Below are 12,457 nucleotides of genomic sequence, written 5' to 3' on the forward strand. Positions count from 1 at the left end.
AAAATAGACAATTAATTAATTGATTAATTTTTTTATTGGTTAGGTTTTAAAATGTAATAATTGAAAATTGTTAAAATTATCAATACGGAATTATGTTGGTAATAAATAATATTCCGTTTCTGCTCGGAAGGTTCCGCTGGGAAGCCGCTTTTTTGCCTGCCCCGACTCGTCGAGAACTGCACAGACTCGTTCTCGTGTGCTATAGTTAAAAATGGCGTCTGATTCCGAAAACGACTCGTCGGGTGAGGAGGAAGGTAATTTTTCAAATTTCCACCGGCACGAACGTGCAGTGTGTCGTCCCATCCGGTCACCACGCGTCCCCGGCTGCGTTATCAGCAGTCGCTGCCTGATTGCGTTGGCTTTCCGGCCGAACTGGAGCGGAACCAGCCAATGGTCTGCGAGCACATAGTGATTTGTCCATCCTGTTTTTGCAGTGGCACCGGCGAGGAGGACCAGAAGCACCCGTGCTAGTCGCGCCGGCAAGAATTCGTCACCGTCGCCCTCGAAGCCGAGAGGAAGAGGCCGTGGAGGCGGCCGAAGAGGCAAAGGTCGCGGTCGAGGAAAGGCGGCAAAGCCGGAGACGGAGAGCGAGGAAGAAGCCAGCGATTCTGATAACAACAAAGCGAACGGCGTAGACGAGGACGTCAACAACATTGCCGGTGAGAAATGAGAAATATTTCCTTCGAGCATAATAAAAAAATAAATATAATTATTCGTTACATAAGTCCACAATCATTCGAGCTGTTACAATATGATGCAGGCGCACATTTTAAAGCAGACCAGTCATGCGCCCTTGGGGTTCAATTTTTGTAGAAAAGAACTAAAGGAAAATGCAATGCGGACAATGTTTTATGTATTGTACAAAAGACGCCTCAGTGTCACAGCTTATCATTTAATCGATTGTCAATAAAGAATAATTTTTATTTCACATGCGGCCCAAGTAGGGTCGCTGGGGTATTATCATTATTGATTTTCACGTACATGCTACTCTAATAAATTACTGCTCATGAAAAATTCATTCACACGTCCGAGCAACTCATCGATTCTCATATTCATTGCAGAGAAAGAAGAGGAGGCAGAAGCCTTCAAAGAAGAGGTGGTTAAAGAAGTAGAGCCAGAGGTGCAAGAAGAAAGCTCTTCAGATTCAGACCAAAAGCCGGCCGAGAGTCCCGAGCAGGAGTCTGCCGAGGAGGAAATTGTAAAAGAGGAAGTACCAAAGTTTCAGGAAGAGCTTCCTGCCCCAGTCGTTGCGCAACCAAAAGAGGAACCCATGGAAACTGACGAGAACAACACATCTCCCGAGGTGCAACAGCAGCCTGAAGTTGCAGTTGCTGTTAAAGAGGAGTTGGTTGAAGAGGCCAAGGAAGATAAAGGAGAGAAGAGGAAGCGTAGGGGATTCTCCGACACTCCACCTGACGATGTGGAGCAACCACCTAAAAAGAGCAAAGGTTGGTTGAGATTAATCTTGTTAAAAGCTTGGGTCTGAATAATTCATTTTCAGAGATCAATGGTGATTCCATCAAAGAAGAAGAAAGGAAGAAACGGCTGCCGGAGCTCGAAAAGTACTGGAAGGCTGTCAAAGATGACAGCGCAGATTTCACAGGCTGGACTTATTTGCTGCAATATGTGGATCAAGAGGTAAGTAGAATTTATTCAAAATTTCTCTTACTGCCTACAAAATGTATTTTAAATCTCTTTCTCACACTTTGTAGAGATATCTAATGAGTAAGCGAGTGCCTATTAAGTAATAAGCAGGCTGTTTGTTAGCCCTGGATGCCCTTTTGGAATGAGTTAAAATTATAAAAAATATGCATGGAAGTTTTGAAAGTAATAGCTAAAGTATCTTAATTTAAAAATTAATCAAATAGTTACATAGAGTCAATGATTTAACTTTGTAATAGTTTCATTGATTATTTGTTATTGCCAGTCTGACGCAGAAGCTGCTCGTGAAGCCTACAACGCATTCCTCAGTCTTTACCCCTACTGCTACGGATACTGGCGCAAGTACGCCGACTACGAAAAGAAAAAGGGAGAAGCAAGTCTCAGCGACAAGGTAAATTCCGTCTGTCTAGTTTCACGTCACACACTTTCATTTTTGCTCTCACCGTTTTTTAATGCTTCTTTTTCTCCATCAAGGGGCCGGGCCGACAGGCAGCAGTTTCCCTATTTTATATTATAATAAACTTTGTACAGCCACGGCCAAGCGGATCCGCCTTTCTTGTGTTGTGACCAAACAGCCCAGGGCGGGCCGGCCGCTTGGTCGCGTCTAAAAGCCATTGTGTAAGCCGTTTTCAGAGTCAAGAACCTCCACGACCAACTATCTCTGCACAGCTATCTCTCTTCCGTAAGCCCCCTAGTGTGTTTTCAAATTTGTGACTTTACTCGGCTATTCTTGTGCCCCTGCACCCTCCATTTATTAACCGGCTATTACAGGTTTTTGAAAGAGGTCTCAAGGCCATCCCGTTAAGCGTCGATCTGTGGCTGCACTTCCTCAACCACTGCAAGACCAACGAGGCCAACGACGCTGAATCCATCCGTGCGCAGTACGAGCGGGCTCTCAAAACATGTGGAATGGAGTTCAGGTAAAAAACTTCAAATAAATTCATAAGGAGCTCCTCTTAAAGACTTTCAATTGCGTTTGCAGGTCCGACAGACTATGGGAAAGCTACCTGAAATGGGAGGCGGAGCAGAAGAACTGGCCGAATATGCTGTCCATCTATGACAGGCTTCTTTCAACCCCAACACAAGGCTACACGGCTCACTTTGACAGGTAAATTGATCCATTGGAATAGGAGGAGGTGATGATAAATAAAATGTGAATTATCAGTTTTGAGGCCTTTGCCAAGGAACACCTGCCACAAAAACTGCTGTCTGTGGACGAGTTTTTGGAGCTGAGGAAGGAGTGGCTTTTGGAAAGGAGAGGAGATGATGGTGACAATATTGAGGAGAGACAGAAGGAGGAGGTCACTGCCCTGAGAGATAGGGTTATTGAGCTGAGGAAGGCTGTTCACAAGGCCACAGTTAAATCAGTTGCTGACAGATGGGTTTACGAGGAAGCTGTAAGTTTCATTGAAAAAAATTATTTAAAATTTTTTATCCAAATTTCTTCCAATTTGGAAGACAAAATTAAGTTAAATTCCAAATTTTATTTTAAACTTTTATTTGTAGATCAAAAGACCGTATTTCCACGTGAAACCTTTGGAGAAAGGTCAGTTGAAGAACTGGAAGGACTACTTAGATTATGAAATTGAGCAGGGTGATAGACAGAGGATCATCGTCTTGTTCGAGAGGTGCTTGATAGCTTGTGCTCTCTACGACGAGTATTGGATTAAGGTATTACTTCAATTGACACTGTCATTATAGGCGCTAATGAACTGGTGTTTAGTTTTTGGATTACCTGGAAGGTCAGAAGGACGATGGTCTCATTGACAAAATCAGCAACGTGTACAACAGAGCTTGCACAATTCATCACCCCAAAAAACCAGCTTTGCAGTTGAGGTGGGCTGCATTTGAAGAAGGAAGAGGTATGAAGCCAAATTTTTATTCTTAAACTCAAGCTAAACAAGCATTTGCAAAATTTTTAATAAAACAGTAGACAAAAGGTATTCAAATCACAACAATATGCTAATAAACTTAAACTTTTAGTTATTTGGAGCGAGTTTAAAGACATTCTTAGTACATTTTTGTCACATCAAACCTTATGTAAAGAACGAGTTGATAATTTTATTCTGTAAAAAAATTATTTAATTTTAATTCAATCAAACTTTGATTCTAGGTCACCTTGACAGTGCTTGTGAAATTCTTGAAGGCTTGGACAAACGCCTGCCCAACACACTCCAAGTCGCCTACCAGCGCATCAACCTGGAGAGACGTCGTGGCTGCCTGGACAAAGTCTCATCCCTGTACGAAGGGTACATCAGTAGCTACAAAAACGTGACCATTGCGAGCGCCTTGTCCGTCAAATACGCCCGCTTCCTGTGCAAGTTCAAGAATGACGCCGACGCCGCTCAGGCTGTCCTGGTCAAGGCAATGGAAAAGGACAGAAATAGCAGCCGCCTTTTCCTCAACCTTATCGACATTCACCTCCAAAAGTCACATGTTGACGTCACCTCTATCGTTGCCATTTTCGACCGATTCCTCCAGTTACCTGACGCACCCGCCCAGCAGAAACACGTGTTTGCTCAGAGGAAGCTTGAGTTCCTTGAAGATTTCGGACCAGACGTTGCTTCGGTCTTCAAGGCCAAGGAGGAGGTGTCAAATTGGCACAAGGCGGCCAAGGACGCCAAGAAGGAGACAAAGGAGGACGGAACGTCCAAAGACGGCTCTGGCCAACCCGTCAAAAAGGCAAAGACCGAGTACAGCAGTCAAACTGCTGCCGGATATGGAGGGCAGCAACCCTACAATTACCAAGGCTACCAACAGGGAGGCTACTACGGTCAGGGTGACTACTACAATTGGCAGCAGTATGGAGGATATGCGGGAGGTCAGAACTGGGGCGGTGGAGGAGGAGGAGGCAATTACAACTATTACTAATTACGCTACCGCCATTCCCCTGCATTTTAATTGTCTATTCAATCCATTTTAGGTGTATTCAATAAAGAGCTGATATGAGTTTGTCTAAAAAAGAAGTTAAATCAGTGTTTCCTTTACCCATTTTCTAAAAAAAATTATTTTTTCCACGGGAAATCAACGACAAAAATTTTCGTTACCATCATTCATTATTTATAAGACCCTCCAACGAATGATGTCACGTTTTATCTTTGCTGCTCGCTTCCGATTGGCGCACCTCCCTCATCGCATCTCCACCATCTGACTGGGCGGGTACCACATCTTTCATGTTTTCGTTGTTGTAGACTGCAGAGAGGTTCATCAAACAAAAGCTTTGAATCAAGAACCTTTCTTGGTTTGAATGCTATCTTGACGGTACCACAACTTGAAGATAAGGTCACAGATCTTTGAGAATTTTCAGCGCATCATGTCAATGAACCGTGTTTTATCGATCCAGAGCCATGTAGTTTCGGGCTATGTGGGAAACAAAAGTGCAACTTTTCCTCTTCAGGTATTTTCCAACTTTGAAGATTTTGTAATTCAAAGAAGGCAAAACGACTTTTTTTATGTATGTATTTAGGTGCTTGGATTTGAAGTTGATGCAATAAACTCGGTGCAATTTTCGAATCACACTGGTTACGGATTTTGGAAAGGACAAGTTCTCAATGAACATGAGTTGGGTAAGGTTCACACTCCCTATAATCTTATCTGATAGCATTTTGATACATAACTGATATGAATTTTTTTGCAGACGAGTTGGCTGAAGGCTTGGATCGGAACGACCTCTTGAACTATTCCCATTTATTGACCGGCTATGTGGGCTCTCCGTCATTTCTAACTCGAATTGTGCAGCTCGTTCCTCGGATCAGGAAGGTCAACCCCAACCTAATCTTTGTTTGTGACCCTGTGATGGGTGACAATGGCGAGATGTACGTTCCCAAGGAGTTGCTTCCCATCTACAGAGACCAAATTTTGCCCCTTGCAGACATAATCACCCCAAATCAGTTTGAGGCGGAGTAAAATAATCATTTTGAAATTTTCACCAGATTAAATTAATATTTCATTGGATTAGGCTTTTAACCGGCACAAAAATCAACAACGTGGAAGATGCCTGGAACACCCTGGATCTTCTCCATGCAAAAGGTCCTCGCACGGTGATCCTCTCGTCAACTGAACTGGGTTCCGACGACAACCTTCTTGCACTTGCTTCATACAAAAACGGAGAGAAATGCACCAGAATTTCAGTCAACATTCCAAAACTGCCAGCCATTTTTACTGGGACCGGTGACCTCTTTGCCGCCCTCTTTTTGGCCTGGATGACCAAGACAGGTGGAGACCTGAAAGGTGCCGTCGAGAAGACAATTTCCACTTTGCAAGCGGTGCTGAAGAGGACTCTTGCTAACGCACAAGGTTATTGGGATAAATAATTTTTATTTTTTCAACAATAACAAATCCTTTTAAAAACCATTTTAGTGCTGTCTGGCGGGAAACCACCAAGCAAGGCGCATTTGGAGTTGCAGCTGATCCAGAGCAAGTCTGACATCGAGCAGCCCAACGTAGTTGTTTCTGCAGTGGCAAAGTAGCGCGTAAGCATGTCCATATAATCGCTTCAACCGGAAACCACAAAATTGTCTTCCAATATTATTGAGTGTTATCTGTGATTTATATACATGTCGTAATTTTCATGCATTGTGATTTTATGGAACTATTAGGCATTTTTTCTGCTTAAATAGCAAGCGCGATATTCAAAGATTAGTCATTTGTGTCAAACTGACAATAAACACGGTTCGTTGTTGCAAAATATGCAAAGGCTTTCAAAAGGCATCTAGTTGCAGTTTTGGTCTATAAAACTCTCCAGTCTCTCTAGCAAATTGGTTGCCACACTGGCAAACTCGTCCCACATTTGGTATTCAAAGGTTTTTGCTACGTGCTCCGGCACCTCTTGACCCTCCTCGACTCCGAATAATTTTTCCTCATCAAGCATATCAGCCAGCGTGTTTGCTAATTTATCCGTTTGCTGCTCGTCCATGATCTTGGAAAGATCTGATATGTCTGCCAAACAGTTCCAAACAGCTTGGCAAGTGAGGGAGGCCAGTTCCCAATCATTGTTCTGCGACTGCACTAATGATATGAGCCTAAAAATTATTATTATTATTTTAATAATTTTAACAAATTTTTTTTCATCGATTTTTCAATTTACTTTGATATGATTCCTATATTTCTCAAAGCTGGACGTCCGTCTGGGTCAGAAAGTAAATTAACGAGAACTCCAATGGCCACATATTGAATCGCTTGGTCACCCTCACTCAATAGAGACACAACTCGGTCTGAAACTGAACAATAAATATTTAAGCAAAAGCCTTTACGACACGCAATTGTTGGTATTTTGGGATAAATTTATTCATGCAACAGCTGTTTTATTCATAATTAATTTTTTCATCAAACTGCAACGTAACCTACAGAACGCCTCAAAAAATTCAATTTTTTTATAATATATTATAATATTATTACATAAAGAAAACTAATATTATGTTAAGTTATTTTTTTTTTAATTTTCAAGGTTAAAATTATTATAAAATTAAAATATTCATTAAAAAAAATTAATATTACATTACATAAATTAAATGGCTGTTAGTGTCAGTAAAATCAGGTTATAATTACTTTCATTATTTTAGAAATCAAAACTTATTATTTTTTTTTTAATCCAAACTTCCACTTACGGCCCTCTTGATCCAGTAAAAAACTCCGCGTGTCCTTCCACCTGCTCAGGTTGCCAAACACCCTGAGTGCCTCCACTGTAACAGGCTCAGGGACGTCCTTGGCGAGAAGTGGCAGAAGGTCCTCGGCAAACACAAGCTGCTGCTCAGCCAGTTGCGACTCGACGGCACTCGGGTAGAAGGAAAGGTTGTTCAAGGTCAAAAGGGCGCCCAGGAGGAGCTCTTCAGACGCCGCCTGGTTGGTCAGCACCCCGTGGATGGCGGACAAAACCTCAGGACTATCTGCAAGGCCGGGACCGACGGTCTCACTCAAACTGGCGTTGGCCACCACTCGGAGGACCTTGACCAGGACGTCCTCGGTGGCATGCAGAGCAGAGGCTGCACCTCGTTGGTCCTCCTGGTAGCACCTTTCAAGGACGGACAGCACCGCAGTCCGAGTGCCTTCCTCGCCCAAAAGTTGGTTCCTGGCGTGCTCGCTGCGGGCCATCAGGTTACCCAGGGCGTAGCTCAACCTGACCACCAGGTCCTGACGCTCAGGGTACTTCTGCAGGAGGAAAACGAAATTCTTCAGGCTGCCCTGTTGGGCCACAATGGCGTCGCAGCAGGTCTCGTCCATCGAGGCAATGCTCAAGGTGCGCACGACGTTGGTCACCAGGTCAGGGTCGTTCGGGAAGAGTTGCAGGGTTCGACAGAGCTGGGCCACGGCACCGCAGCTGGCCAAGAAGGGCAGACCGGTCTGGTCGCCGGCCATGTGTCGAAGGGCGCCTGTCAGCTGGAAAAGGGCCGGTTGTACCTTTTCAGGGACACTTGATCCTTCGTGGGCCATCAGGTTGGTCAGCTTCAGGTGCAGAACCATCAGGGCCAAACCACCAAGCTCGCGAACACGGGCTACAATTCGCGGCTCAAGAGTGATGCACTTCAAAGCGCCGTAGCCGTAAACGCAGGCCTCCGAGTCCTCCAACAAGCTGGCCGCGCCGAGTCGCTCCAAAAGCAATTCTAATTATTAGAAATTATTATTAATTTAAAATTATAAATTTAATAATTCTATATTGCCTAGGACGTTATCCTCCAGAAATAATTTGTCATTTTGGTCGCTCCTTGAAACTTTGAAGAGTAATTTGCAGACGGCGCTTAAATTCGAACCCATGACTTGGAGCTGAATAATTTGAAATTTTACTAAATTATATAACTTTTGATTTGATTTGCTTACTCCCAGGAGAATTCGAGCCACTTGCATTTGCACCCTTTGCTCGTCATTTTCCACAAATAAAAATAACGTCTGCAGCAAGTGCGCCCTAGTAGGGTTGGACGTTTGTCGGCGCCCGAGCATTTCTGCCCGCTCACATGCATTGTAAACTTTTCGCAGCGTTGCTTCTATTTCCTTCGCATCTCCACCTATTACTAAAACTTTCAGCAAAATTAAATTATAATAGGCAAAATATTCACCGTCTGCAGCCAATATTTGCATAACTTTGATGAGCGACTGGATCTCATCGCTGGTGTCGTCATTTGCGCAGCTTTGGCCCTCAGCCTGCTTCTGACTTTCGGCGATCAACGCCCCGACAGACAACGATTCTAGCGGTTTGCTATTATTTTTCTTGATCGAGTCCAATGGAACTAATTTCAAAATTGCAACTATTAAAATCTTCATGCATAAATTTAAAACCGCGTACGTTTGCTCAATGGTTGCTGCGCCCTGCTCTTGTGGTGCTTCGCCTCCCTCTGTGAAATCAACGGCAGCCGAATACCCCAAGGACCACTTTCCTCTTCCACGTGCAAACTCAAACTGGAAACAATTTTAATAATGGATTCGGCTCGTAAAATTGATTACAGGGAAAGATATCTCGTAAATAAAATATTTAGCGCTAAAAAGTTAACGTTATCCTTCGGTTAAAAAGCACCACTAATATAAAACAAGCAGTAGAAATTTATTCAATCAAGATAAAAGGGCTGAAAGTAATTTTGTGTATGTCAAGGGATATTTAAAAGCGGCACAGCAGCTTTTGTTTATATCGAGGTCGAACCCTTGACCCAGTAAAAGAAGAAGTAGCTCTATTGACAGGGGGTGTATAAAGAACCAACGCGGGGTGTCATGTGTGCACCGCCTTTTGCGTTTTATATTTACGAAGGAAGGGTCGTCATGGAAACGGCGAGCAAAGCAAACCTGGAAATGCTACTCGGGGGTCTTTGAGACCCGCGGTTTTTGCCGAACAAACTCCTCTGCTTGTCCCTCGGCGTGAAGGGCCTCTTGGTGCTGACGGCCTTCATGCCGACGCGGAGGCCGACGGCCGCCCTGGCCTCGTTGATAATCTCGGCGCTCGTCTTCTTGCTCGGCGGCGTTGCATAAAACGGCGGGCCCGAGACCTTCTGCGGCTTGGCCACTTGCGACGTCAAATTCTTCTCAATGGAGCACTTCGTCTGCATTATTTTCGGCACCGCAGGATCGCAGTCGGCTGCCGCACATCGTCTTCGCATCGATTTTGAAACGGCGCAACTGGCGCCTTTCGATGGAGAACCGCACTGCTGGCACTGCTGCGCGCAGAGCTGCCAACTGCTGCGCGCGCCGAGTGCTGGAATTGTTGCCAATTTGCACTCACTGCAGGTGTTTGGGCGGCGCCAAGGTGCACTTCGGCTAAGGGCGGCGCTTTGATGCTTTTGATCTTCTGGTTGATGAACAACTTTTGCAAATGACAGGTGGGCGTTCGACGGGCTCGTCCTTTCGAAAAAATTGTCTATTTTTGTTTCGATTTCAGAACCGAGCAAAAAACGTTCGCTGGCTGCGCTCCTCGAGCTGCTGAAAACATGCGATTCCGAAGATGCACTTTCCTCCGCCTTGGATGCTGTCGTTTTGTCGGCGGCTGATTTTTCCGACGGTAATTTCACACCAGACCGCGAAAAATTAATATATGGATTTTTCATTACTCTCCTTTCCATTTGCAGAAACCAAAGAGACGCACCAAGATGTTGCAGCTCGAATTACGAGCATCCTTGAGTCTCGTTCAAAGTGTTTCCCTATTCTCGAGAGTGCAGCCAAAGCGACCGCCGAACTCGCGAAACTGGAAGCAGGCAGAAGTGCTTTTGCCGCTGACAAAAAGCTCATGGTGGCCTTGACCAATCTGTTGCACCTCAGCAATCAGTCCAACGTGCAGCTCCAGGCATGCAGAGCTCTCGGAAATATTTGCTATGAAAATGGTTTGATTTTAAATTTAATAAAAAAAAATTTTATCAAACGAATAATTTTTATTAAAAATTTAGATGATGGACGAGCACAAGTGCTTGAAGTGGAAAAGGGTTTGGAGACAGTCCTGGCATTGCTGAGCCAAGCAATAAAACAGAATCCGCAACTAAAGGGCGTTGTCGCCGGATTTCTGCTGAACTTGTTGGCCGGACAGGAGGAGACGCAGAAGAAGGCGTTGGAACTCGGTGTGGTGCCTATTTTGACAGACTTCCTGGAGTCAAGCAACGAAGAAGACAACGGACAGAGTCACATTTTGATGATCCTCAATCTGTTGGCTGACATTGACAATGAGCTGCTCAGCGACCGTCTGTGCAAGGCGCTGGTGACTTTGCTCGGACGAACGACCTCTGGAGAAATCAGCGAAATGTGCTTGGAGCTCATGCTGGGCCAAGCAGAAAATGGTAGTGGGATTAACATTTTAGTTAATAAAATTTTTTAATAAATTTTATTTTCAGAATCTGTAAAATCTCACTTAGCCAAGGCCAAACTTTGTGAGCAACTGAACGGCTTGGCGCACAAACACAAAGATCTCTTGCAGGACGACGAGGCCAGGAGCCTTCTAAAAATGGCCTGTGACTTAATAGTCTCCGTTCTGACTGGGGACGACGCAATGGAGCTTTTGTACAAAGACGGGGAGGGACAAGTTTTCAAGGAAATGGCTGAGTGGTTGTCTGCCGAAGACGAAGATCTTCAGGTCACAGCCGTTCTAGCCATGGGCAATTTTGCAAGGACCGGTAAATTTAATTTAACAGGAAAATTAATAATATTTCTTTATTACTATTTTTTTTTTTTTTTTTAAGACAAACACTGTGCCCAAATCGTGCAAAAGGGAATCGGTAAAAAACTTTTGGCATTGGTTGATAAGAATAATTCGACGTCAGGAGGCATCAGACTGCAACACGCTCTCCTCAGTGCTCTTCGAAATCTCGCAATCCCAGCTGAAAACAAACCAATTCTGCTGAAGGATGGTTTGTTGGATAGTGTTCTTCCCATGTTGGAAATTCCCACCTCCCCTGTGGTCTTCAAACTTCTCGGCACTTTGAGAATGGCAATCGACGGCCAAGGTTTAAGATTGGAAATAGCAATTTGGGTTTGTTTTGTAATAAAATTTCTTGCAGAAAATGCTGCTGGTCAGTTGGGAACAAATGAATCCCTGTTGAACAAAATCGTCGGTTGGTGTTCAACTGATGACCACCCTGGGGTTCAGGGTGAAGCAAACCGCCTTCTGGCCTGGTTGGTGAAAAACGCCAAAAGGTCGGAGGTGAACAAAGCTGTGGCAGCAGCAGGAGGCGTCAAGTGCCTGGCGTCGATGCTGGTTGCTGAGCATGTTGTCATGAGAAACGAAGCCCTTTTAGCCTTGGCCCTAATCTCATCTTCCGCAAAAGATCTGCCTGAGGCCACCCTGAATGTTTTCAAAGACGCAACGACCGCTTCCAACCTGAGCACTGTACTGAAGGAAGCCAAAGACGTACCTATGACATCGAACGCGCTGGCAGTTATCAAACTACTTGTGCCTATTGGTAGGTCACTTCTCTTAATAATTAAAATTTTAGTTAATAGTTTGGAATCAACAGCTAAGGAGAGCCTGATCAAAGCCGACATACCGTCAATCCTGAAAACCCTTTCGAACGACGAGTCTGTGACAAAGGAGGCTCAAGTAATTGCTAAGATGCTGGACTCGGGCTAATGAAAACTAAGTTCCTGATTTGGTGCTGATTTTCTGTGATTATTGTTTCGACATAAAGCCAGGCTTGGACTGAGGTGTATTTTGAAAGCAATTAATAATTTGGCGGCCTATGTAAACTTTTCAATGGTATAAGCTTCATAATATATCAATCGTAAATATAAAAACAAACTTGTATCAAAAGTAAAAAAGCAAGATGTATCTTTGATTAGATGAATGTATTAAAGACCATGAAGGTTCAATAATATTTGTATCCTGTAACCCAGTCTT

General features: G+C 44.1%; 4 protein-coding genes across 4 annotated transcripts; 3 read left to right on the forward strand and 1 right to left on the reverse strand.

The window, feature by feature from the left end:
* Positions 1-117: 117 nt before the first annotated feature.
* LOC132194395 (pre-mRNA-processing factor 39) lies at positions 118-4,628 on the forward strand. The gene is made up of 11 exons (XM_059615637.1): positions 118-254; positions 435-659; positions 1,062-1,448; positions 1,502-1,638; positions 1,928-2,053; positions 2,434-2,582; positions 2,645-2,770; positions 2,828-3,059; positions 3,169-3,333; positions 3,386-3,524; positions 3,776-4,628. Exons 1-11 carry the CDS (start codon positions 212-214, stop codon positions 4,531-4,533), a joined length of 2,487 nt encoding a protein of 828 aa, XP_059471620.1. The 5' UTR covers positions 118-211; the 3' UTR covers positions 4,534-4,628.
* A 195-nt stretch (positions 4,629-4,823) lies between these two features.
* LOC132194484 (pyridoxal kinase) lies at positions 4,824-6,351 on the forward strand. Its single transcript, XM_059615788.1, has 5 exons — positions 4,824-5,059; positions 5,129-5,228; positions 5,300-5,564; positions 5,621-5,958; positions 6,022-6,351. Exons 1-5 carry the CDS (start codon positions 4,976-4,978, stop codon positions 6,129-6,131), a joined length of 897 nt encoding a protein of 298 aa, XP_059471771.1. The 5' UTR covers positions 4,824-4,975; the 3' UTR covers positions 6,132-6,351.
* LOC132194481 (armadillo repeat-containing protein 2) lies at positions 5,977-10,365 on the reverse strand. The gene is made up of 8 exons (XM_059615784.1): positions 9,430-10,365; positions 8,939-9,051; positions 8,712-8,882; positions 8,476-8,660; positions 8,319-8,421; positions 7,269-8,261; positions 6,749-6,881; positions 5,977-6,683 (listed from the first exon to the last, which is right to left on the reverse strand). Exons 1-8 carry the CDS (start codon positions 10,197-10,199, stop codon positions 6,374-6,376), a joined length of 2,778 nt encoding a protein of 925 aa, XP_059471767.1. The 5' UTR covers positions 10,200-10,365; the 3' UTR covers positions 5,977-6,373.
* LOC132194414 (GTPase-GDP dissociation stimulator vimar) lies at positions 10,364-12,190 on the forward strand. The gene is made up of 6 exons (XM_059615669.1): positions 10,364-10,457; positions 10,521-10,904; positions 10,959-11,237; positions 11,304-11,567; positions 11,622-12,023; positions 12,078-12,190. Exons 1-6 carry the CDS (start codon positions 10,364-10,366, stop codon positions 12,188-12,190), a joined length of 1,536 nt encoding a protein of 511 aa, XP_059471652.1.
* The last annotated feature ends 267 nt before the right edge of the window (positions 12,191-12,457 follow it).

The sequence above is a fragment of the Neocloeon triangulifer genome, unplaced genomic scaffold, assembly GCF_031216515.1.
Source record: "Neocloeon triangulifer isolate White Clay Creek 2 clone unplaced genomic scaffold, ASM3121651v1 ptg000006l, whole genome shotgun sequence".
NCBI lineage: Eukaryota > Metazoa > Arthropoda > Insecta > Ephemeroptera > Baetidae > Neocloeon > Neocloeon triangulifer.

Bases quoted from the DNA above. Each gene is read 5' to 3' on its own strand.
- LOC132194395 (XM_059615637.1), top strand. From the start codon at position 212: ATGGCGTCTGATTCCGAAAACGACTCGTCGGGTGAGGAGGAAG. The intron at 660-1,061 runs GTGAGAAATGAG...TATTCATTGCAG, and splicing joins GGACGTCAACAACATTGCCG to AGAAAGAAGAGGAGGCAGAA. The intron at 1,449-1,501 runs GTTGGTTGAGAT...ATTCATTTTCAG, and splicing joins ACCACCTAAAAAGAGCAAAG to AGATCAATGGTGATTCCATC.
- LOC132194484 (XM_059615788.1), top strand. From the start codon at position 4,976: ATGTCAATGAACCGTGTTTTATCGATCCAGAGCCATGTAGTTTCGGGC. The intron at 5,229-5,299 runs GTAAGGTTCACA...ATTTTTTTGCAG, and splicing joins TCTCAATGAACATGAGTTGG to ACGAGTTGGCTGAAGGCTTG. The intron at 5,959-6,021 runs GTTATTGGGATA...AAACCATTTTAG, and splicing joins GACTCTTGCTAACGCACAAG to TGCTGTCTGGCGGGAAACCA.
- LOC132194481 (XM_059615784.1), bottom strand. From the start codon at position 10,199: ATGGAAAGGAGAGTAATGAAAAATCCATATATTAATTTTTCGCGGTCT. The intron at 8,262-8,318 runs GCAATATAGAAT...TCTAATAATTAG, and splicing joins TCTGGAGGATAACGTCCTAG to AATTGCTTTTGGAGCGACTC. The intron at 6,684-6,748 runs GTAAATTGAAAA...AATAATTTTTAG, and splicing joins AATATAGGAATCATATCAAA to GCTCATATCATTAGTGCAGT.
- LOC132194414 (XM_059615669.1), top strand. From the start codon at position 10,364: ATGGTGGCCTTGACCAATCTGTTGCACCTCAGCAATCAGTCCAACGTG. The intron at 11,238-11,303 runs GTAAATTTAATT...TTTTTTTTTAAG, and splicing joins GGGCAATTTTGCAAGGACCG to ACAAACACTGTGCCCAAATC. The intron at 11,568-11,621 runs GTTTAAGATTGG...AATTTCTTGCAG, and splicing joins AATGGCAATCGACGGCCAAG to AAAATGCTGCTGGTCAGTTG.